This window comes from Dermacentor andersoni, chromosome 4 (assembly GCF_023375885.2).
Source record: "Dermacentor andersoni chromosome 4, qqDerAnde1_hic_scaffold, whole genome shotgun sequence".
Lineage (NCBI taxonomy): Eukaryota > Metazoa > Arthropoda > Arachnida > Ixodida > Ixodidae > Dermacentor > Dermacentor andersoni.
Window position 1 is genome coordinate 144,956,729 of NC_092817.1, and position 24,659 is coordinate 144,981,387.

At 43.1% G+C, this 24,659-nt stretch overlaps 1 protein-coding gene across 1 annotated transcript in view; it reads left to right on the forward strand.

Moving 5' to 3' along the window:
* LOC126537869 (MAM and LDL-receptor class A domain-containing protein 1-like) overlaps nucleotides 1-24,659 on the forward strand; it is a 255,308-nt gene that overhangs the window by 48,171 nt on the left and 182,478 nt on the right. The window contains exons 4-6 of the mRNA XM_050184966.3: nucleotides 11,180-11,270; nucleotides 13,844-13,981; nucleotides 18,353-18,514. Of these exons, the coding sequence (XP_050040923.2) occupies nucleotides 11,180-11,270; nucleotides 13,844-13,981; nucleotides 18,353-18,514 (391 nt within the window). The remainder of the gene's footprint in view (nucleotides 1-11,179; nucleotides 11,271-13,843; nucleotides 13,982-18,352; nucleotides 18,515-24,659) is intronic.

The window sequence follows — 24,659 nt, forward strand, 5'->3', positions numbered from 1 at the left end:
ATTATCTATATTCATTCCCGCTCCTTGCTTTTTAAACAGTGGGATTATTTTTGCGAATTCCCAGTCAGGAAGTATCCGTGTGTTCACGAGGGGAGTAATTAGCTATATTGGAGAGGTCTTGCAGGAGAGGCCAACAATATCTTTAACATGCCTGAAATAATGCAACCTAGACCCGGAGCTGTGCCAGGGAGCAGCTGAACAAGGTGCTGAAGCTCTTCAACTGTTACCTCTAAGAAATCATCCCCTACAAAGTTCACCTGCACCTGACTTGTAAAGCACTGTTCTAAACCTTTAGCAATTTTATCTAAGGATTCCAGCAATTCTTTACGTGACAGAGCAACTGAGTCAATATTTCGGGGCACTGGAATGCCCTTGCGAGAGCCGCGAAGCTTAAGCAGTCCTTTCTTATTACCACTTTTCTATAAAATATACTACGGTTTTGTATCATAATTGTTCTTTACTAATGAAATTCTTCTTTTAAACACAGCAGCAACATATATATACTCATAGATACTCCAATTAGTTGGGCACTGATTGAAAATAAGTTTATTCCATGCATCTTTTCCTTTTCCGGGTCTATAATCTCGTGCGCAATCACTATTCCACCAAGGGCAGTCATACTCCCTTTTGTTGATGACACTGCAAACTAAGATTTTTAGTGGTACCTTTCAATATTGTACGAGGACCCATCGCTTTATTATCCCTTTCCAAACCTGTAATGGAAGACAAAGTTGAGTATGAATTGTATTAAATATTGAATAGTGCGCCAAAGTCTGCGCATATTTATTTATAGAAATGAGGGGGTTCTTAATATCTATGAGGATCCAGCGGTAGCCACTACTAGTGGCGGCATTGACCCCAGCCCAAGAAGAGATGGAAACGCCTGTATTAGCAAATGTCAAATATATGACAGATCGTGACTGCAAACGCACGAAAATGTCAACTTCAGCATTTAAACATGTGAAATCGTTGACATTACTCCAATCCCATAAATGTTTTCGAGATGAGTCAGCGCGCAATCCCCATGACACATGACGTGAGTTGAAGTCTCGCACAAACAATGTTCTTTTTGCAATAGGACACTGTGACATCAAGTGAGCGTACGTATTGCACCCCAGCCGAAAAGTAGGAGTCAATTATGGAGAGCGGGGAGAAACCCAGGATAGTTATTTCTAATATTAAGATTTCAGGTTCGGATGATACAGTTTGATGTGGAATTGTTGCTTTATGACAGAATTTAAACGAAAGGAAGAAAGCTAATCCACCACCTCGGGAAGGTCTATCCAATCGAAAACACTTGGACTTGTTTAAATTAAAGTCTTGGTCAGTGGACAAACGAGTTTCTTGTAATAATATAACGTCTGAATTTTGTCGGGAGATTGAATATAATAAATATGCAGTTGCAGAAATTATTATTCGGCAGTTCAACTGAAGTATTCTCAGGCACCGTATGTTGACGGTAGACAAGCAGCCGCAACTGCTTGGTCCAGAATACAGTCTTTCTGAAAGTCAGCCCTCCTAAGTGATTCTTACGCGCACTTTTGTGCTTTAGACTTAGAAATATTAGGCAGTTTGTTGTGAGGTGATCTTGTGCGTATAAGAACTGGAGTGTCCATGTCCACATCTCGATTGCCTAGAGAGTCTGAATCAGCATGGAATTCATGATTAGCCTGATATGAAGTTGAAGATCTTGCTAAATCCACACTGTTAGAGGGAAGATCTGTCTGACACTCAGGTGATTTTATAAATAAGGCGGCCGCATTTTGTACGCTTTCTGTTATTGTCACGGACATGCTGGACAATTGCGTGGATACTACTGTAGCCAAACAGTCGAGATAGTTTTAAAAGAATCTTTTCTAGTGCTTCTTCCATCGCTTTTTCTTTCTCTGTTGCAATTGTCTGGGAAATTGACGACACCATGCCAAGTGACTGACGGGCTGTTACATCTGCATAACCCTGGTGCCTGCTTTGAACTTCTGCAAGAGAGAGAGAAAAGTGGTACTTGTGGGGAAAGGAGCAAAGGCTAGCACTATCTTCTGCAACCCATGCGGGAGCATGGCTCAGCGTCAGCAGGGTGGGGGAGATGGGAGTAAAGGAGAGAGAGGGTAGGAGGGAGAAAGATGGAGGGTCGTCCTAGCAGCATCAGAGCAGCCCGGCCGGGAGGGCCCAGTGGGTTCGACCGGAGGAGTAGGCTGGTGATAGACCATATAGGAGGTGGCCCAGCAGAAGCGGAGTAGTGGCGGATCAGGAAGCCCGAACGGCCATCCGTCTTTGTAGAAATTTCCTATAGTCTCGCCGAGAGCCCGACGAGTCGAGATACTCGACGACACTAAGATTCTTGATGAGAGCACCACCTCCTCTAAATTATTTCGATTACGTGGATCTTTTTCGATCTTGCAAGGCAGTTGGAGTAGTCGGCAGCATGATTTTCACTGCGCAAACAGCATGACTCAGCCTGAGACGTGAAATCGTTGGCTACATGATCTTCCCCGCATAAACGGCAACGAGCACTTGACCGACAGCTATTAGTGTTGTGCCGTATCGCCAACACTTGAGGCATTGTAGTGGTCGTGGAGCTAAGGGCTCTACTTTGTAGATTAATTGTCATGCCTTTATCTCTGTTGGCCGAACCGTCCCTGCAAATGTTACTATGATTGATTCTGTAGGCATTATCGTATTGTCTACAAGCCTGATACAGCGGTACACGGAAACTACATCTGTTGCAGAAAATATCTCTAGAATTTCTAATGGACTCAAGCCTATGGCTAAATCGCCAACTAGGCCTTTCCAACAAGCTAGGTGAGGAGGGATGAAGGAGCTCACCGGCTGCGTGGCAAAATTAATGCATTTCAGCAGATCACGTACACAGGCGTGGACTGGTGAACAACAGAGGATCCCCCCACGTCGAAACTGTCGGACCTCGGTTATTTTCTAGAAGTGCCACGCGATGGCGTGAAGATCTGATTGAATAGCCTTGGGGTTCTTCATACAAATAGCTCCTCCATTTGTACGTATCAAAGCCACAGGAACGCTACTGGGGCCCTATAATGTAAAACTATTCCAATATGTTCCTATTCCAATCTCCCGACGTCAAATTTGTGTAACCAATCAAACGCTCTCCTCGTTCATCGGAGGTCACTTTTGTTTGTTTGAAAAACGAATAACATTGCCTACACTGAGCGGCTCCTCGTATCTAATTGGCTGACAAGAGGCGAGGAGAACGCGCAAGTGGAGAGGGATTCACTGGGGCAGAGCCAGTGCACTGAAAATCGATAACCGGATGAAGAGGGTGGTGCCGGCGTCTGCGATTGGTCGGCTTTCCCTTACTTAGCTTGTGGTGGCTGGTCGAAAATCACGGCGGCATGCAACGGAAGCTTAAGAATGACGCTAAAACTGACCCTCCGCAAAGAAGAGTTGGCAGAATGAGGTGGTAAACGTGCCGAAAGTGCTCGAAAACGTTACACGGCCACGCAAGAAGCTTTATTATACGGAAATACACCCATGCTCTCCGGCAGGTGCGAGTAGCCAGCGTCTCAGCGATCGGCGGCAGCGATCTTTCATTCCTTTCAGAACGGGGCAGCCTGCGGCTATTCCGAAGAAAACTCAGTTTTGTTCGGCATATTAATGCATCTTTATCGCGTACACGTCACTTTGACGCGGTGAGTTTGTACGGTTTTGTGACGTCGCGTTACAGGCAGGTGAAGTGGGTGCAGCCCGAAAACTTTTTACCAATAGCCGAGGGGTAATGGCGAAAAGGGGTCGAATCAGAAATAACTGTTTTTCTTTTTTCTGTCAAATCATGCATAATCAGTGTGTACACATCATATCAGATGGGGAGGTATCGCGATACCTCCCCGTTTTCGTGACGTCGCGTGACAAACAGGTGAAGTGGGCGTGGTCGAAAAAAGTTTTTGACTAATCGTTGAGGGCTGATAGCAGGATTGGAATAGAAAAGTTTGGAATAGTTTTACGTTATAGCGCCCCTGGTTCCACTGCGAATGAACAATTCCACTCCTAGATCCGGCGGGGAAATGGAAGCAGACCAGAGGGTAGCCCTCTGGCCCGGAGATGAAACAGACATCTCCTTATGAAGAACGACTGGTTTCAATCAAAGGGATAAGAAAAAAACAATAAAGCTAAGAAAAGAAGAGTAACCGCCGGCTACTTGTCAGCAAACTCGCATGAGGTCCGGGCCAGGGCACACCAGAACGACAGAGGCCTGCCGCAGCGGACCACAAAATTCGAGTCTAGAAGAGACAACTATTCTGCCTCCTCTCTCACATTGAACGTGATGGACGTGATGGAACACTGCCTCCAACCAACACGATCACTGGTATGATGTAGATGTAGGTCCTTGTGATCTACTGCCACATACCCACTTTGGGCGATTGGCCAAGAATTGGGTAAGTTATAGTAAAGTGTAAAATAAGTCAAAATTTTATAATAAGTAAGCTATAATGAAAGATAGAGATTGTAATGCCTGCACAAATTTATGAAACTGAAAATTCTACCATGACAATAAAGTAAAAGCAATTCAAGTTAAATTTTGGGGAAAGAAAAAGAGGCGAAAATATTGTGTATTCATCACCTCGCAGGACACACAATAAAGTTATTTCCTCCTCCTCCTCCTCAGAGTCTAAATCTCATTGACGCTGATGACGGCCCCTACAGCGCCAGTCACCGGCTCCTCCTCTTTTTCATCCATCGCCGCACCCCAAGAGTCACGCGCGTTCGGCCGCGTAATTCAAATAATCGCAACTGCTATCACAGACGACGACGAAATGACGACAACGAATTGATTACAGCGACGGTATCATGACGTTTGAATGGCAACAGCATGATTACAATAGAATGCTGAAAAAGAATGACGTCAATTGATGTATAATAGTGGTGTGACGACGACAGCATGACCACAACAGTTTGAAGATACTAACTTGATGAGTGTGGCGAAACGGCACCTTGACGTCAATGGCATGAGGACGAATGGATGACGGCCGACGATGCGGTGGCGATGATCGCAAGGTACCAGACTCAGGACAATGTGATTACGACTACTGTACCATGACAACGTCATGACGATTAGTATGTCACGAAACTTGTATGAGCACCATGGCGTGACGATGGCATGACCAGAGCCGGATGACAGTTAGATGGACGATGGTGGTACGACCACGACGGCATCCCGACGACGCTCTGATAATGGAGGCATGAGAGCAAAGGACGATTGGGGCACGACAAGGAGGCCAAATCATGATTGAATGACGACACTATGATTACAACACGATAACAAAAAATTGACTTCGATGGAATGATGACGGCTGTATGATGACGGTGACATGATGGCAGGGATGACATTACTGAAGCGATGACGATAAAAGTCAGCGTGACGATGACTATGTGAGGACGATGGCGTGATGACGACGGTATCACGAAAGTTGGATGACAAAGCTGGAATGATGAAGATGCAAAGACCACGAGTGCATTACTACCCGTAACACATATAGTGACCAAGCTATTTGCACGACTGGTCGGAGTAGAATTAGTGACGACGACAGCATCACGAAGCTGGAATGACGACAATTGAACGGCAACGACGGCCGCACTATGGCGGTGTATTAAGGAATGAATGGCGACTGTATGGCGATAGAGGCGTGTCGACGACGGCATAACGAGTGTCCAAGGACAAAGCCCGAATGATTAGGATGCAACGACCACGATGGAGTCATGACCATGAGCCCGAACCTATTGTGACAAGCGATTATACAATTTGGGTGACTTAGCTGTTACGAGGAATCAAGTCGGCATTTTCAGGTGGCCGTTGGTGCCAGAGCTATGATAGGAAGCTTTGAACATGAGAAGAAATAGTTCTTGTAAGCGCCATAACCGGAAAGAGCGGGCAGTACAAGATAAGTTGAATGGGGAACAAGGTAGGCAGTAGGAGGCAGAGACGACGGTCCAGTTTTGCGTCGTTTGAGTGTGAAGATCAGCAAGTTCCACTAGAACGCAGTAACGTAGTGTGCATGCATATAGACAGCTCTTGCTGTATCCGTGCTTGTCAGTGGCATCAATTCTTGAAGACAGTCTAAACCAGCAGATAGCGGCTTGTCATACGGCCGGCAGTGCCGTATTGGTCAGCATTCATTAAAAACTGACGTAATACTTTTTTCAAATAGTTGGCATTGAATATCACATTGTATACAATTGTGCTGTTAAGGGCAAACATTTGGTTGCAAACATAGCACCGCTGCTGCTCAATCGCGCCGTACAAAAAGAAGTGACATGGTTACTTGGTAATTACACAAAGAACTTGACAGCCGTTGTTAATGTAGAGTAGGATTTCATGAATTTGAGTTCTCTATATTGAACGTAAGCTGTTATAGGCTCACTCCAATAGCCATTTCGGTTGGCGATATTGTGCGTCGCCGCCACCACCAATGTCTATCTCAGCTATCATCAGGCTCCTCCCCACCAGGGGGGATTGGTCAAGAAGTGGTTGGACTGGCTCGAGGAGGAAAAGAAGATTAAAGAGATGTATAAAAACGCTAGAATTAAAAACCTGTATGGCATATCTTCATAAATTGAACAGGCATGGTGACTGTTTGTTACCGCCCTGTTTCAAAAAGGATGCCACTAAATCATTGTCATCATTGTCATCATCGTTAGCACTGTACGTGCCACTTGTCATGGGATGCGAGATGTGCGCCGTCTAACGTTGATACATGCGCACTTTGCATTGCAGTTGCATAATATTACACCAGGTGGCACGCCATGTAGCAATTGCATAGGTAGCGGTACAAGTTGTTACATATCAAGTATGTAGCGCCTGCCCACTATGTGGTATTGACCAAGAAATGGGGGGAATGTATTAAAGAACAAAAAGAAGATTAAGCGGAAGTATACATTAATGCTAGAATGTAAAGCATATATAACATACCGGATTCGATCAAGAACGCTAGGTGACCGTTTTTCACCACCCCGTTTCATATGGGAGGCAAATGAATTGTCATCAGCAGTAGTAGCATCAGCATTGAATCGTGCCACTTGAAACGCGCGATGTGACGTGCGCGCCGCGTAGTGTTCATAGGTTCAAACAATGTACACCGGTTTGGTTGCATTCCTCCATGTAACGCGACATGTAGCAGTTGTTTTTTGCGTGTAGCTAGACCTGACTAACTTTTGTAAGCTAGATGACTATTTGTCACTGCTCGGTATTAGAGGGATTCCAATAAATCATCATCATCAGCAGCATCGTATCGAGCGACGGGTTAAGGCATGGGACATGTTTATTCTTCGGTAAACTTTATGGCGCGTCCTCGCCAGGTCCGAACCGCTGCTGAAGAATAGCAGAACTAGGTGCGCGGATAGAACCAGGGAACGTCGGGCTGAGCAGACGAATGTGCAGAGAGCAGCAAAAGCTGTAGCTCGCCTTCGACGCCGGACGGACAATTAAGATCGTTCTCGTTAAAATGATGCAAAGATTTCGCCGCGAACACCGTCTAATGCGTGCTGCCGAAAATAGAGCTCCTATGCTGCCACGCCTTCAGCTTCCGCTGTCACTGTGCTGGGTGTGCCACACAGGCTTGTGACATTTTCTTTTAATGGCACTAGCTTTTGCAGCGTACCCAGGGTGGTCGATTGAGTGAACGCGGTCGCTGAATCATTCATACTAGAGACGCAGAGGAACATTATTAAAAATAGGAGAGGATCGATACAGGGTTTCTTTCCCACCCTTCTAACGGTGAGGTAAACTCGATTATAAACTAGGTGCCTACTTGCACACAAGAGGTCAGATAGAATTTGCTTAATTGTCACGAGTGGTTGACAAGAAGAAAGTAAGCGATATTCGAAACTATAAGGTCGGAAAGATTAAGAAAGAGTAAAAACGGCCAAAGCATGAAATCAGCGCAAACAAAACTGGCTAAACACAAGACAAGATCTATGTGCTGAGAGATAAGCAGGGTAATGTCATCAGTAATTTGGATGATATGGTAAAAGCAGCAGAATAATTCTGTACTGACCTGTACAGTACCCAGAGCAGCCACGCTACCTTCATTCTAAGTAGGGATGTACAGGTTAAAGATACTCCTTCTATAACTAGCGATTAAGTTAGATGGACCTTGCAAAACAGTACCAGGGGAAATAAGGCAGGAGAATATGGAATAACAGTCGAATTAATGAAAGATACAGCAGAAATAACGCTTGAAAAACTTGCGGCTCTTTATACGCAATGCCTCGGGACTTCATGTGTTCCAGAGGCTGGAAGTATGCTAACATTATACTAATTCATTACAATGGAGACATCAAACAAATGGAGAATTATAGGCCCATTATCTTCCTGTGAGTATTGTGTAAAATATTTACCCAGATCATTTCCAATAGAACCTGTGCAGAACTTGATTTCAATAAACCAGGAGAACAGGCTTGTTTCAGGAAATGAAAAGCATTTTATGAAAAGGCATTTGATTCATCAGAAATAGCAACAACTCCTGAGGCATTCCGTAATCAAGAAGTAAAGTACGCCTAGGTGAATACTTTGAAAATATCTGCCAATACTGCACAGCTACTTTGTTTCTCCGGAAGAAGAGTAAAAGTTGCCTATCGAGACATAGGTCCGACAAGGAGGAACAGCCTCTCCATAGCATGCTTAGAAGAAATAGTGAAACGATTACACTGGGAAGGGCTAGGAGTGTGGATCAACGGCGAATATCTCAGCAACTTTTGCTTTACAGAAGACATTGCCGTGTTCAGGAATGATGGGCACGAATTATAACAAATGATTGTGGGTCCTAGCCGAGAAAGTGTATAAGTTGGATTGAAGATCAATATGCAGAAGACAAAGGTAATATTCAGTAGCCTTGCAAGAAAACAAGAATTCAAGATCACCAGTGAGTTTCTATTGTCTGTACACGAATACGTTCATCCAGGTTAGGTATTCACAGGGAACCCTGACCGTGAGAGGGCAATTTATAGAAGAATAGCGATGAGTTGGAGTGAATATAGTAGCCAACACCAAATTATTATTGGGGCTTACCACTGTCCTCGAAAGGAAAAGTATACAAGCATTTCATTCTACAGATGCTAACATACGGAAAAGAAACTTGAAGGTTAACAAGGAAGCTCGAGAACAAGTTAAGGGCCACGCCGAGAGCGAATGAACGAGAGATGTTAGACGTAACGTTAAGAGACAGGAAGAGGGCCGTATGGATCTGAGAGTAAACGGGGATATACGATATTTCAGTTCACACTAAGAGGAAAAACAATGGATTTGGGCAGGCCATGTATTTCGTGGGGTAGATAACCGGTGGATCATTATAGTTACAGAATGAGTCCTAAGGGAAGTGAAGTTCAGCTGAGGACGGCAGAAAACTAGGTGGGGTGATGAAATGAGGAAATTTGTTGGGGCAAGTTTGAATCAGCTTGCGCATAACACTGGTAATTGGAAATCGCAGGGACGGGCATTCGTCCTGCAGTGGAAGTAAACATGGGTTGATGATGATGTAGATCTGCGTAGAATAAAAGTCATAGCTGGCTGTACATTGAACAAGAATACAAGTACGAAAAAGAGGACAAACGTTACTTTTCTGTTCATAATTCTTTCTTTAACAGCTATCGATACCTGCCAACTAGCTCACTGGTATTGGTTAATGACTTGGATTCGTTCTTTAGTTTCGAAGAGTGTTGCTAGGGTTCCTAAGCAAAGTAAGCATATTCGAGAATATTATCACGTTTGCTGTCCATCCGAATACAACACGCTACTCGGTGCACTGAGGAAAAACTTCGGTTCCTTAGTGATTGTTGAGTGCCGTACCTGAGATGAAATTAATGTGTTCAATTCCTGGTTGAAACAATCGGAGCTAAAAAAAGAACACGATGTTGAATATGAGAGTGGACCTCTTAGGCGCCCGTTCCTACGGTGAGATTCGGCCTTGGCACTCGCAACCCAGTGAATGAACACAGCGAAAGATGAATGCGAATGCGGACCGCAGAGGGAGATAAAAGACAGCTATTACAAAGAGTGCGCGAGATCAAAAGCGGAGGAGGAGGCTATCAAAAAAGCGTTAGACGAAAAGCTTAGTGCCACGCAAAGCGGCCTTAGCGGCGACTATGGCTACGAAATGGTACCAGAGTAGCGCATGTCGTCTGTCTAGAAAGAAAGTGCTGCATGAGTGGAAGTCTGTCTGCAGCGGCTGCTGTGAATCGGGCCCAGTCGTTAACCAAGGGCTGGCTCTCGTGATTTCTCGATTAGCGAGGCAGTTGTGCCAGACCTCGCTCCGTTTGCAACTTGCCGCACAGCACACGTTGTCTGGACCAGCCAATAAGTTTTCTGTTGGGGAGTGTCGTAATCGTCGGGGAATTTGCAAACTCTAATTGTTTCGACACCGTACATGCATGGTCTGAAGGTAGTGCCTGCGGCTTGGAAATACAATGACAATTTTTCTGGACATTTATTACAGGGCACAAGCCATTTAGCTCAAAGAACATTGCATGAATTATCGTTACTCAGTGTTGCTGATAGAAGAACCCAGTTTACATGTAAGCAAACAACAAGTAAACCGACACAGAAACAAACAAGCAAAAAAAGAGTATACGTCGAAGCGTCAGTTCCTCGCGTTAGAATAAATAGCCAAGTTCTCACCTTAGTGGCGCCTACTGCAACTTTCGTAACTGCTCTGTACGAATATGTACAAAGGAAACGAGAAAAGACAGTTGAAATAGGAACGTACCATTACAATAATTCCTTAGGAGCTGCCATTTTAGTGTGCAGTTTTGTTTCTCTGCAAGGTGAAATGTTCCGTGTCTCTTGCACTAAGCCCAGTTTTTCGACATACAAATTATATTCTGAGATTTCGCATGAGGGCTCCAGTCGTGCGCAATATTGCTTGCGCTTTCCCTCCAATTACCCAGTCATAAAAGTGCGCCTTCAACTGTTATTTCAAATGTCAAACACAAAAGGGCTTAGAATGGTTGAGTTTGGGGCTGCGAATGAACAAGCTTCCGTAAATCCTTAATGATGGAGAGAGTTCTTAATCCTATTATGAGCAACAAATTTTTATAATACTTAGGTCTGTAGATAATTTATTAGGAGTCTGGTAACGCCTTCCATGTAAAAAATATCTTCTGCCTCCTGCCGTGGTAATTAGTATACAATCTCTAAACATTGTGTTATTATTGTGTACAGATTCGTGTACGCTACCACATCAGAGATGTATTGGAGAGGGGCACCCTTGCACTGGACGACCTCACAGTGGAGAGGAGAGAGTGTCCGGCGGGTAAGGAACTGATGCAATTTTCGTATTTCCTTTTTCAACCTGCCTTAAGAGAGATACGTACTTTTTTGTGTGTACACAGGGCCTGCTTCTTGCGCAACTGTGGATAGGCTAAAAGAAAATTTGTGCGCTGCTCAGCGTGATCCTGCGATTGTCTTCAGTGTCGACTATTAGAATCAAATACGATGTGCCTATGATGATATGATGTAAGATCCTAATTGTATACTTTAACAAACGTGTGTTACGGAGAGATAATTAAAAAAAAATACGATTCAATAGAGGTTAGTGAGCGACCAAACCTTTTATTCCAAAGGCTGACTGGCCACATCCATAATTGCAAACTTGAGGCAAGTGGCCATGCACCGCCAATCCTCACTGGATATGACACAAGCCAGCAGTTGCACAGAAGGCTGTATGTACGCTGAGCACAGCTTTAGTGTGGAGGGATGGTGGCCTGTGCCCTGATCCCTGTGATTATGCATGATGACATGGTGGCCGCGGCAGTGCTTACATTCCGGAGATGGTTTCGCTAGCTGTGCTCATATTAAATGGCTTTTAAGGTATTCTTTTGTTTACAACTGATATAAGGGCCACTTTGTGGCGACACCCATGTGACAAGCACAACGGTAAACATATGCAGAGTGTGTGTCCGGGTCTGTGTATATTCTAGTACTCTACGGTGCTAGCGTGACATCGTTGAAACAGTGAATCGTTTTGCCTGCCAACCCGTGTTGCTGGAATTTACTGCAGACGCTGCGGCACTTTTTCCTTGAAGCAGGTATTCTTATGCAAGGATGCAGTTTTACCTCCTCTGTCTCTCCGCTGTTTTCCATCCGCAGTAATATGTCAGGCTGTGCGACAATTTATTCAGTAAATATTGAATTGAATATCTCATCGGGAGCTTTGAGAAGCATTCCGCGAACCTCGTTGTTTCGATGCGAATTAGTCCGTGTGAGACTTTTGCGTAACGTAATTTACGTAACTGAGTACTTATAATCGATTATATTTAGAGTTGTCGTGTCAATATTTTTTCTTTTTTTGCTCCGTAGCCTTCTACGCAATTAAATTACATTTACGGTAACAAATTACATGCAACCAGTTACTTTATTGACGAGACCAGCTGTAACAGGCGATGCAATTTCAGCACATGGATTTTGGCGGATCTACTGTAGAACGCCCGCTTCCGTGCCATGCAGAAGCCTCCCGCATACGCGTGCTTATGCCACAAAACACGGTCACTCAGTATGTGTTTCCTGAGCAAAACGCCCCACCAGATGTCCGCTTGCAATTTGAACCAGCATTGCTATGGCTCGATAGCTCATGAAATCTTCTACGGACGATAATTTACAGCTTTCCCCTGGCGCTACCTCGAGCGCTTTCTCCGAGCCCCAGCTGTAATAAAGCACTTGGCTTGATAAAAATCCAGACGCCAGTAACGCGCCATTGAGTTACCGCAATTTTGTGCTCATGGTATTCGTTCGTTAGAGCACGGCCATGCCCTCCAGTGTTATAAACGTCGCAGCTAATTTCTTCACGAGAGCATGCGGGAAGATGACCAACGAAAACTTTGAAAAGTATATTATCAATTACAGTTTTATTGCTCCATTACTTTCACAAGAGTGTAAATGGCCACTGCAATCAATTAAATTTTTGAATCAAGTAACACTCATTGTAATTGGCTATTTTTTGTGTGACGTACACAAGTCTGGTTCTCCTCCAGCGCATAAAAATAAAAAGAAGCGAAATGTATACAAGTTGGAAAACAGTCATCTTTAAAACAGAGCACTAACAAACGGGAGACGTAGTAAATCAGACAAACACCAGTGCCGGTATCTGTATGCTTTTGTAGGTCCCCTGTCTATTGGTCCCCTGTTTTGTAGGTCCCCTGTCCCCTGTTTAGGATGCAAATAACAAAGCCGGTGGACGGTGATTCGAGAGCTGTTTGGTTCTGGCGGGAAACAGACTCAACGTCCATTGAATTCGACTCCTTGTTTCACTTACGGCGGAATGCATGAATAACGTAAAACAGTGCTTAACTTCCACAATTGCATTTTGTAAATGCTATAGTGCACTTCCAGTGGTTGATCATTGAGCAAGTCAGTTAGTAATCGCTTAATTCGCTTTTATGTCGGATATCTCATTGTATGCTCCACCCCCCGAAAGAAAAGCGAAGACGTTGTTTCATTATATGTATATATATGTGATATGCTAATGTGTAACTGTTTCATATTACAGGGTTAAAGAAAGAGACATGAAACTTTCTTTGAAACCAATAACATATTTCTGCGGAAAGTAAATTTTGCTTTCTATATAAAGGTCTCCGCCACCTCAGCAGTAGAATCAAGAGGTCATACGTAACATTGTCTTATATAAAAACTGAGGGTCCGCCACTTACAATCACACACAGCCTTGCAATGAAGTGTATCAAATTTTTTGTTGCCTATAAATCGTAAATCAGGATATCCATGTAACACATGTTCAGTAGTATGATGACACTTGCTGAAATAAAAATTGTGGAACGCATTTCTTCTTATCTTGTTTCTACCACTAATTCTCATTTTACACATAAACTTCAGAGCCTAAAGACGGTTCCTGCGACTTCGACTGGGGCGAAACTTGTGGGTACAACTTTGGAGGCAAAAACAGCACATGGAAGCACAACGAACGTCCAGGCGAATTGCCCTTCAAAGACTACTCAACCGGCGGAATGCTTGGTAAGTCACTTGTGAGCACGAGCAACAATTATTGTCTTTCACTAATGCAGTTCTTGTTACGAACTCCCAGAAGTACGCATCGCTAAGGTACTTAAGATAATTAAAGGGAACACATATGAAGCTTTCCCAATAAGTGTAATATTGACATGTGTTTGTGTACGATAAATTTTAACCAAACACATGATATAAGACCCCAATGATTGGTGCAATGAGCCACCATCAGTCGACTGCATAGAAGAAAGGCGCATTTTCCAAGTAGTAATGATTCTAAAATTCTATTATCACCAGAGTGGCATAAGATATATCGATGCGGCCGCTACCCTGAAGTATAGGCGAAGCAGCGTTTCATCTCTCGATATGGGGTGAGCAACTATTTGCGATTTAAATACCAATAGAATATATATGATCTATCACTCATATTGAATATAAGTATGTTTTGCAGCAGAATCGAATAATTGTTGCCTCAGGACATCTACAGCGGGTTGATATCTAACATTATAAAGTTAATTAAGCATGCGTTGTGCGACGATCCAAGAAGGGGAAAGTCCACATGGCGTGTCGGCTATATTACCTGCAGAACATTCGCTATTACTCTGTTTCCGTTTAATGAAAATATTATTTCTGCGGCACCAACCTTTGTTTCAGTAATTGGGAAGCGCGCAATTATTAGTTTCACAAAGAGATTTATTTATAATTTTTTATTTATTTATTTATTTATTTATTTATTTATTTATTATTTAATTTATGCACCTTCAAGGCCCGAAGGCGTTACAGAAGGGAGTGGAACGAAATACAGAGCATGTAGAGATTGCTGGTTATAATAATAAAGAAATAAAAAAAAAGCTGGTCAGCAAACGTATTCTTCAATAGTAGTTCTAAAAGCAGATGTATCGGTTATGTTAAGAATTGAGGCCGGCGGATGATTCCATTCATTGGTAGTTTTAGGAACAAATGAATAAAAAATAGGTTCGTGCGACAATGTGGAACGTTCAATTTCTGGTGATATTCAGTACGAGATGATATGTATGCAGGTTCAGAGAGAAGTTCACTTTTTAATTACGGATTGTAGTAATAAATTTTGTGCAGCAGTGACAAGCGTGCTACCTTCGTACGGGATGAGAGGAGAGGGAGGTTTAAAGTAGCCTTCATAGATGTTACAATTGTTGTCCGGGAATAGTTAGTAAGAATGAAACGTGCGCTACGATTTTGTATTGGTTCTATTGCATTTGTTAAGTCATATAATCCGGGATCCCAGACAGAAGAGGCATATTGAAGCTTAGGACGTGTTAATGTTTTGTGCAGAAGTAGCTTTAAGTTAGCGGGGGCCATAGAGAAATTGCGACGGCGGTAACCAAGCCTGCGGTTAGCATTGTTGGTAATGTGGTTTATGTGTGTTTGCCAGGAAAAAAATATATGTTATGTGGACGCCTAAGTATTTATAGAAAGTGACTTCTTCGAGTGCAGAGTTCCTGAAGTGATAATTGGATATGTTAGAGGAAGCAGTATTGCGGGAAATCCTCATTAGTTTACAATTTTGGCTGTTAAGACGCATTTTCGAAGTGTCGCAGCAGTTAGAAAGCTTTTCTAGATCAGATTGTAGTTTTAGAGTATCAGAATTTGACGATATTACTTTGTAAATGACACAATCGTCTGCAAGTAACCTAATGGAGGACGCTACACAGTTAGGCAAATCATTAATATAAATGCAAAAAGAAAGGGCCCGAGAATAGAATCTTGCGGCACCCCGGAACTGACAGAACAAGGCGGAGAGTCAAAATTGTTAGCAGAGACAAATTGTGTTCTATTGGATAAAAATTTTTCAATCCATGTATAATATTACGGTCAATGCTGAGTGTATTTAATTTTAGACCAAATAATTGGTGAGAAACGATATCAAATACTTTAGAAATGTCTAAGAAGATGTTGTCGGTGTGAAATCTAGTATCCAACGCGGCACAGATGTCATGTGTAAATGAAATAAATTGAGTATGGCAGGAAAACAATTTGCGGAACTCATGCCGACGAGACGAAAAAAAAAAGAATTTTCTTTCTAAGAAGTTGGTGAGATTAGAGTATATTATATGCTCTAAAATTTTGCGTGGCACCCCTATTAGAGAAAGCGGCCTCTAATGCAGTCGCCAGACTTAAATAATGAAACCACCTTGCTGACTTTCAAATTCTTTGGTAATGAGCACGACAGAATATAGTGTGAAAAGATGTTGCACAAAATTATGGAGGAGTGCACTTCGGTATTTTTCAAGAACTTTGAAATAATATCGTGTATTCCTGACGATGACGAAATCATTAATTTACAAATCAAGTTCTTGACACCATCGTAATCAATGAACAATAGCTCACTCACAGGATAATTAATTTTAACAACTTCAGGTAGAGAAGTACAAGGCAGCACGTTATTCAAAAATGATCTAGAAAGCACTTCGTTGAGTACAGAACAACATTCTTCTTGCAGAACAACAGCACCGTCTACATCAGTTAACGATATTGTGTTACATCCTGAATCGTTGATAGTTTTTCAATTTTTTTTTAGTATTTTCAGTCAACAGAGATGGAAGTGTACTGTAAACGAAAACGCGTTCAGGTTCTTTGACTTCGTTTTTAGACAGTGCAGCAACCTGCTGATACGCACGCCAGCTATCAGTTGTGTTCCGTTTTTTAGCTTGGCGAAACTGCCGCTTCTTCCTGTTCAAGATACGTTTTAGGGATGCATTAATCTACGCTGATCGATGGTTACACCGAGAAACTCAGAGGTGTATGCATTTTTGTACTAATTCATAACCTTTATTTTTAAAAAGCTACCAGTTCTGTTCAACGCTCGGAGTGTAAAAGTCCGGCACATATTCTTCTACAAAAGCTTCGAGTTGTCTGTTCGTTGATGCGTAGTCGGTTTTACTGTAGTCTCTAATGTATTTTTGTTTGCTATTGGGACGGTTGACGTTTTCTTTAAGCTGGAAGTGAATAAAACAATGATCGCTAATCCTTGGCAAAATACTTAAAGAATTGACAAGATCAGGAGCGGTAGTCTAAACTAAGTCGAGGATGTTAGCACTGGTTCCTGTAGTTCGAGTTGGTTGAGTAATCAGCTGAGTAACATGGATATCAAAACACGAATCGAGAAATGCCTTGCTGTCACTGGATGAGTCATCACTGGATAACCCCACATTTCCCGCAATGACGCGTCAGCAGTTTTAAGGAACGTTAGCTTTTGTCGCTGTCATAAAGGCCACTATATTCTTTGCCTTGTTTCCATAGTTAGTTGTGATCACATGTCATTTACTTATATTCCGGTGGCCTATCTTTCTATGCAAAAAAAAGTAAATATATTGTAGCAGTTTTTATTTAATTCACATTCAAACAGGACAATTTCCTTGACGTATATCAGCCTTTCTTGACGCAGCCTGTCTGCGTGATGCAGGCACTCGTGTTTCTAGAAAGGGATCAGATCATTCGATAAAAAATGTCATGCTTCATGGATGCATATTTAATGTTTAAACATTTAAACCTCATTCTGCCAACTCTTCTTTACTGAGGATCCGTTTTAGCGTCATTCTTAAGCTTCCTTTGCATGCCGCCGCTATTTTCGACCAGCCACCGCAAGCTAAGTAAGTGAAAGCGGACCAATCGCAGACGCCGGCACCACCCTCTTCATCCGGTTATCCGTTTTCAGTACACTGGCTCGTCCCCATGGAATCCCTCTCCACTTGAGAGTGCTCCTCGCCTCTTGTCAGCCAATTAGATAAAACAAGCCGCTCAGTGTAGGCAATGCTATTGGTTTTTCAAGCAAACAAAAGTGACCTCCTATTAACGAGGAGAGCCTCGTCTGTTCATTGGTCTGTTGAGACAACCCTGCAGGTGAGCGCCCGATGCTTGCGTCGGCGGTTACGCAAATTTGCCGTCAGGAGATTGAAATAAAACATATTGGCATGGTTTTACGTTATAGGGCCCCAGAAGCAAATTCAGTTTTGTCCCGCATAATAATGCATCCTTAACGCGTACACCTCACTTTGACGCGGTGGGTTTTCGCGGTTTTGTGACGTCGCGTGAAAGGCAGGTGAAGAGGGTACATCCCGAAAAGCTTTGACCAAGTAGCCGAGGGATACTTGCGAAAAGGCGTCGAATCAGAAATAACTATTTTTCTTTTCGGTCCGATTATGCATAATCAGTGTTTGCACGTGTAGCGCGAACGAACAGATGCAACGAAGAGAACATGCCACCAGGAGCGCTTAGCAGACGCCTAGGGCGAATGGTCTCCTGTCTTCTTCTTTGTCTGTGTTTCTTTGCGCTACCATGGCTTCAACACGTATCAACCAACTTGCACAACAACTTTTAATTCCGATATATCCATCCCTGCAGGTGGCATGGCCTACTTGGAAGCAGACGGCAGGCCTCTGCAAGAATCTTTGACGTCACCAACACTGCCCGGCCGAGCGGATGTGCAGTGCCTGCGCTTTCATTACTACGTATCAGGGAGTGAAAAAACAACAGGAATCTTGTCAACTACTATTTCTTCTCCAGGTACGCAGCTGGATTCACATCTTTCGTTTTTTTTTTCGCTTCCTTGCATTAGTAAAACCTTCGGCCCGCATGCGTTTTTCAATGCGCATGATATGGGCGTGCTACATTTCATTTTGGAACCACGTGGGGAAGCAGGACAGTTCAGTGAATTTATTGCTTCGGTGTCTTTGTACTGTCGTCGCGGTGTCTCTGCCGCGGCGGCCAGGCCTGCCATCGCGCTCCACTTAGCTTTTTGAGGCACTAATTTACACGGGCCTTGCAAATTGGTTTAATAAAGAAATCTTATTTTGATATTTGCTATATCTTCTTCCTGAAGCTTTTCTATACATACGTTGGAACTAAGCGTGGAAGCCAAAATGACATTCCAGTAAAATTAAAAGCTATAAATGAGGGCTCTCTAGAGCCAAACCATAAAACATCGTGTTGTTTCTTTAGAAACGAGACGGCAGATATATTTTTAAAAGATAAGTGTATTTCTGTCATATAAGCGGAAGAAAAAGTGCAGTACGGCAGAAACATTTATTCAATTACATGCATGTTAAATATGTTCTCTCTTTTTTAAAAGAAATGCATATATTTGTACTGCCATCTAAGCAGAGCACAGCATCCTCCTGGGAAATACAAAGAAGGAATAAATGAGAAACTTGTAAAAAATGAAAGCATGGATAATGCTCAAACGTATTAAGCCAGGAATTTAGTAATGAAGTATTGGACAGAAAAATGTGGTAGATGTTGTAATCGGAGAATAGTCGACTCCAGTGAAACAATGAATAATTATAGGCAGTAATTTTCATTCAGTAATAGAACTTTTTACAATAGCAAAAACATGCAGGAATATTTAATTATTGGATGTACAAATTTCCGATTCTACAATAGAGTTCACGTTGAAACAGGGAAACTAATATGCCGAATTTTTTACACAATCAAGTGACGTTTATTTAGGTATTACGAAATAAATAAATAAATAAATTATGCTTCTGACAACTTTTTTTATTTGGGTTCCAATTCATTCTACAGGCTACTTCACTATTTCACTTCCGTATTTGCTGCATTATGGAAGAGCGGCTGTAAATGAAGTTGAATCGCGGAGAGGGAACTATACATGATGTTGTAAGGTGGGAAAAATTGGGGCGAAAAATTACAAATTGATGCCGATATTGTGTCTTCATAGATAATTTCGGAAAGAATGCAATCATAATGTTGTTTGTGCCCTTGCATTCTTTGTCGGCAAACATTATGCAACTGCAATGAGCAGAAGGAATAAATAATAATTATTTTAGAAAAGTTACAGATGTCTTATTCTGCGCCTACTCTGAGGCAAAAGGAAACACGTAGTGGGAACAAATTGAGACAGCCCGAAAGAATAACAGAATGCGTTGCTTGCAAATGAGGCTTTCGGAACCATCTACGTGGGCCCCCAAGCAGGCTTTATGACCACGTTCGCTCCCTCTCATGCGCTGAATTCATATAAAATTTCAGACAACTTACGCCAGTGCCTTTTGGTGCAAGCCGTGCAACCGGCAGAACACTTTCTCTTCGTATGCGCTTGCACCAAGTGAGTGCTTTTACCGCGACGCTGTATACCTCTACCATCCAAGGAAATTTTCGTGTCGTTGTGGTAAGAAAAAGAAATTCCCCATCCGTGGGCCGATCCCAGAGATAGTGCAATGCCGAACCGTCCTGTGGCGGAGGTGAAGCAGGCGTTAAGCACTCCCCATACGTGGGCTGATCCCGAAGATAGTGCCATGCCTGGCCGACCCGCGGAGGAGATTCAGTTCACCATTATGGGGCCCACATACACAGCTTCGATGGACATCTTTGCTCACAGAGTGGAAGCTCACTGAGATATTTTTCCTTCGTTTTTTTTAGCCTTTTTCGATTTCTGTTTTTGAGGGTGAGTGAGACTCAAAACCTTCTGGCAGCCTTTGCCAACAAAGTGGTCTTGTAGAGAGATGATATGAGAATTGTGCTTACTTTCGCCATATTTGCTCTAATTCTTACTTTATTCGGGACACTAGGGAACTTTCCCGAAAATTTAGTCACTTTTAGTAGCCTCATCGGGCTTTCGGAAACGCTTATATAGAGTACAATATAATTTTGTCGCATTTCGTGTAAAGCGGTTCCCCTGATGTACGGCTTAATGTGCTCGTTGCGTGCCATTGTCGGCGCAAGCAGCACTGGATGTCTTTTTCACGCACGACCGCACGCTTTTTGCAAGAAGGCAGCAATGTCATAGAGCAGCCACAAGGAATGGCTTACGTAAAAGTAATATTAGGGTTCATGAAAACATCCGTGGTGCGTTTCGCCAGGTCTTTGAATATTATTCAAATAATTTTAGCAGAGGGAAAACGAAGGCGCACCGAGGAACAAAAATGGAAAAGCGTAGCTAATGAAGTGGTAATTTTGTTAGTGATGTCCATCGTCCGATCACGACAGTTTTCTAGTCAAGCTAGACATACATGTGGGTACAGCTGTACGCGGAATATCACGCCACTTCGGTGGCGCAGTTATAAGGTTTGAAGGGGTAAGCACACAATGATGCGTTTTGCCCCATGCGTCGTTTTTACCAGACTCACTCTGATAATGAGAATTGAGTTTGTATAGGAAAACTACAAACATTTTCACTTCTACTTTTCTTTGTAATTTACTAAAACGCAATTTGAAGTTTTATCTAAAATTACTATTACACAATTTGAAGGTTCCTGAAATAACATTATTATACTTAGGAAAGAGGAGATAATTTTGTCGCTGCAAAAAAAAGAAAGCTTCATTTTGCAAAGTTCGCCGTCACTCATTACTGCAAGTGCAGATGAATTGTCACTCCTTGTGAAAATATTCCTTCCATTTACATTTTATGGACTACTTTAGATTCATTTTAATGAGCGTTTCAAGTTCCCTTAGTACCCTTTATGACCAGATGTTTCACAAAGTGACAAAGATTATGTGAAACTTACGACTAGGTTTTAAACATAATTTCTGAAATGTAATAGCAGAAAAATTTCTGTTAAGAATTCAGCCCAAGTGGAAAGCAATGAGCGTTGTGAGTAGGAATAGCATATTTCCATTGCTGCCACATACATTTCACAGCGTGTCAAAATGTAACTGCAAAATAATTGGTGCTGCAAACAGTGATATTTAATTTTCGCACAAAAATGTAGAATAAGCAGGTATCCCCTCTATGGATAACCGGCGAAGAAATTATTGAGTCATCATGATCATCATAATCATTACCATCAGCCTATCTTATGTCCACTGCAGGACGAAGGCCTCTCCCTGCGATCTCCAATTACCCCTGTTCTGCGCCAACTGATTCCCACCAGCGCCCGCGACTTTCTTAATTTCATCGCCCCACCTATTCTTCCACCATCCTCCGATTGCACTTCCCTTAGCGTTCATTCTGTAACACTAATTGTCCACCGGTTATCTAACCTACGCATTACATAACCTGCCCAGCTCCATTTTTTTCTCTTTTTGTCAGAGTATCGCCTATCCCCGTTTGCTCTCTGATCCACACCGCTTTCCTCCTGACTCTTAACTCTACGCCTGACAATTTTCGTTCCATCACTCCTCGTGCGGTCCTAAACTTGTTTTTGAGCTTCTTTGTCAGTCTCCAAGTTTCTATCCCATATGTCAGCACCAGTAAAATGCACTGATTGTAGACCTTCCTTTTCAATGATAATGGTAAGCTTCCTGCCAGGACCTGACAAAGTTTGCCGTATGCACTTCAACCTATTTTTATTCTTCTGTAAATTTCCTTCTCATGATCAAGGGTCCCCTTTGAACAAATGACCTAGATAAACGTACTCTTTCGCAGACTCTAGAGGCTGACTGCTGATCCTGAACTCTGCTCCCTTGCCCGGCTATTGATCATTATTTTTGTCTTGTGCATATTAGCCTTTTAAGCGCCACACTATGAAGCAGTTGTCAAAAAACTGAAATTGATGTTGATCGTTTGCATTGGTCTTCTAAATTAACTATGATAAAAATACAGCCCCTTTCACAAAGACTTAGAAGGTTTGTTTCGCATGTTCCATTTTTGGAACATTGGCGTTTCCAATATGAAAACAAAAATTTTGTCTGGAACAACTTTTATTGACTGTTAAATGGGGATTGCTTACTCATGTTAACACAAGAATAATTATTAGCGTGATACAAGGTCTTTCAAAAGTACAAATGTTTATGACAATGCTTGCGAAAATTTCTTTTTTCATCCTACTTGCTGTAGGTCAGTGAAGACTTCACAAGCCATGATATGCCGCAGAGCATTTCGTGTGCAAGCGCTTTTTCCACTGCTGACGCTGGTTCGTCGTGTTTTTCTTGCACTCTGCACAACTCCCCTGAGTTGCTGAGATGATGTGGTGGCCATCGGTTTTCCTGTCCTCCCGCCTCGGATGAACCCGAGGTCCAGGCCGCACAGTGATTCTCTGCTTGAGGTGCAGCAAGGACATGACGACGTCCCGGCGAAATGCTATGTGCGTCATGGAGGCATCAGTTCCTTTGTGAAGCTCGCAGTGAAGGAGCCATCCTGCGACGACAGCCGTGTTCAGACCATTGGTGAAAAGGTTCCCCCGCCATTTTTTGCTTCGAAGTCTTGGGCGATAACTTCCGAGGAGGCGGTCGAGAACATATACTTCCCTCATTCCCTCGTTGCATTTTTTGATCGAGTATGGTTGGGGAATGTCTACCTTTTTGTTTGCGCGTCGTGAGAAGCGTTTTGCAGTTCCAAGAGGCTCATGGCCGAGGTGGTTTGAAGAAACTGTGACGACTGCATTGTCGTTCAACCTGCATGTGGAGACCATCCCGTCAGACTTGTAGTGGAAAGAACCTCTTTCCTCTCTTCCGGTGTCTTTCAAGCTCTTCAGTGGACAACCACCGGTTCTTGTATCTCGTACAGTCCCCGTCGTTCGAATGAATCCCCTGGTCAGTCAGTTTCGTCAGGAGACCACGCGAAGTGAAAAAGTTGTCAAAGTAGACTTCGTGCTGTTCAGAGGCGGGCAAGACAGATTCTATATTGCTAACAATCCTCAGCCCGAGAGGTGCCTTCTCGTCCTTGTCTTTTCTCCCGCAATATATTTCCATTGCATAGGGGTACCCATTCGAAGAGAATATCATCCACATCTGATACCCAAATTGAATAGCTTTACCGTGAATGAACATCTTGCACGAGTGGTGGCCATAAAGGGCGCCATTGACTCGTCGATTCTGAGGCTCTCGTGGAACACTACAAACTGGCGGAAACATTTGGAGATTTCGTCATAAAACGACTGAATCTTTCCCATCTTTTCGCCTGCTTTCAACGGAGTGGTGTCCATTACATGAAAAAACCTTTTCAGCTGCAGGAACATATTCAGAGCCATCACTGTCGCGACTAAAGGCACACGAATGTCTTCTGCGGTGCTCCAATACGAGTCCTCAGATGGAACGGAGTGATATCCGCTCAAAAGTAAGAGACCGAAAAACTGACCCATGTCCGCTCCTGTGACGTCCACCTCCTCCCCCTTTTGGAGTGCGTACCTTGCAGTCAGTTCAGCCAGTGAACCAATATATTCTGGAGAAATAATTTTGCTGAACGGCATAAATGGGCTCAAATCCGCTAGCTCAGGCAATGCCTCTAGCAACAACGGAGAGTTCTCTCTGGGAAGTGTTTTGTCGAACGTAGCACGGTCACTCCATACTGCGCAAAGGGAGCGCTTTGGGGTTTTTGTTTTTCCAGCCTTGTTCGAAGACTTGCGCCCTTTTCCAGTAGTCAACTGCCTCCGCGCTGGTTTCTTTTGTCGTGGCTCAGGACTCAAACATGCAGTAAGCGAATAAAAGTCTTCATCGCAGCACTGTATAACTTCAACGTGCCCGCAAACATCATCAGGAACAACTTCCGAAAAATAATTTTTGTTCACGTGCTCCTCGTCAGCAATATTTCCATCTTCATCAGGGGACAATTGGCATATAGACGCACGTTCGCGTTCGTCATCGCGAAGGCTGAAGAAAAGGCGAATTAACGCCTCCAGTGCGCGGAATCGTTATGCCATTACCTGCAACGAGAGTTATTGCGTTGAGAAATATACTACTACAATGTAAAACTAGCCGCGAAGTCGTTTTCTACTTACATTCACAAGGATTGATGAGGCTATGCACCGCAGTTGAATGC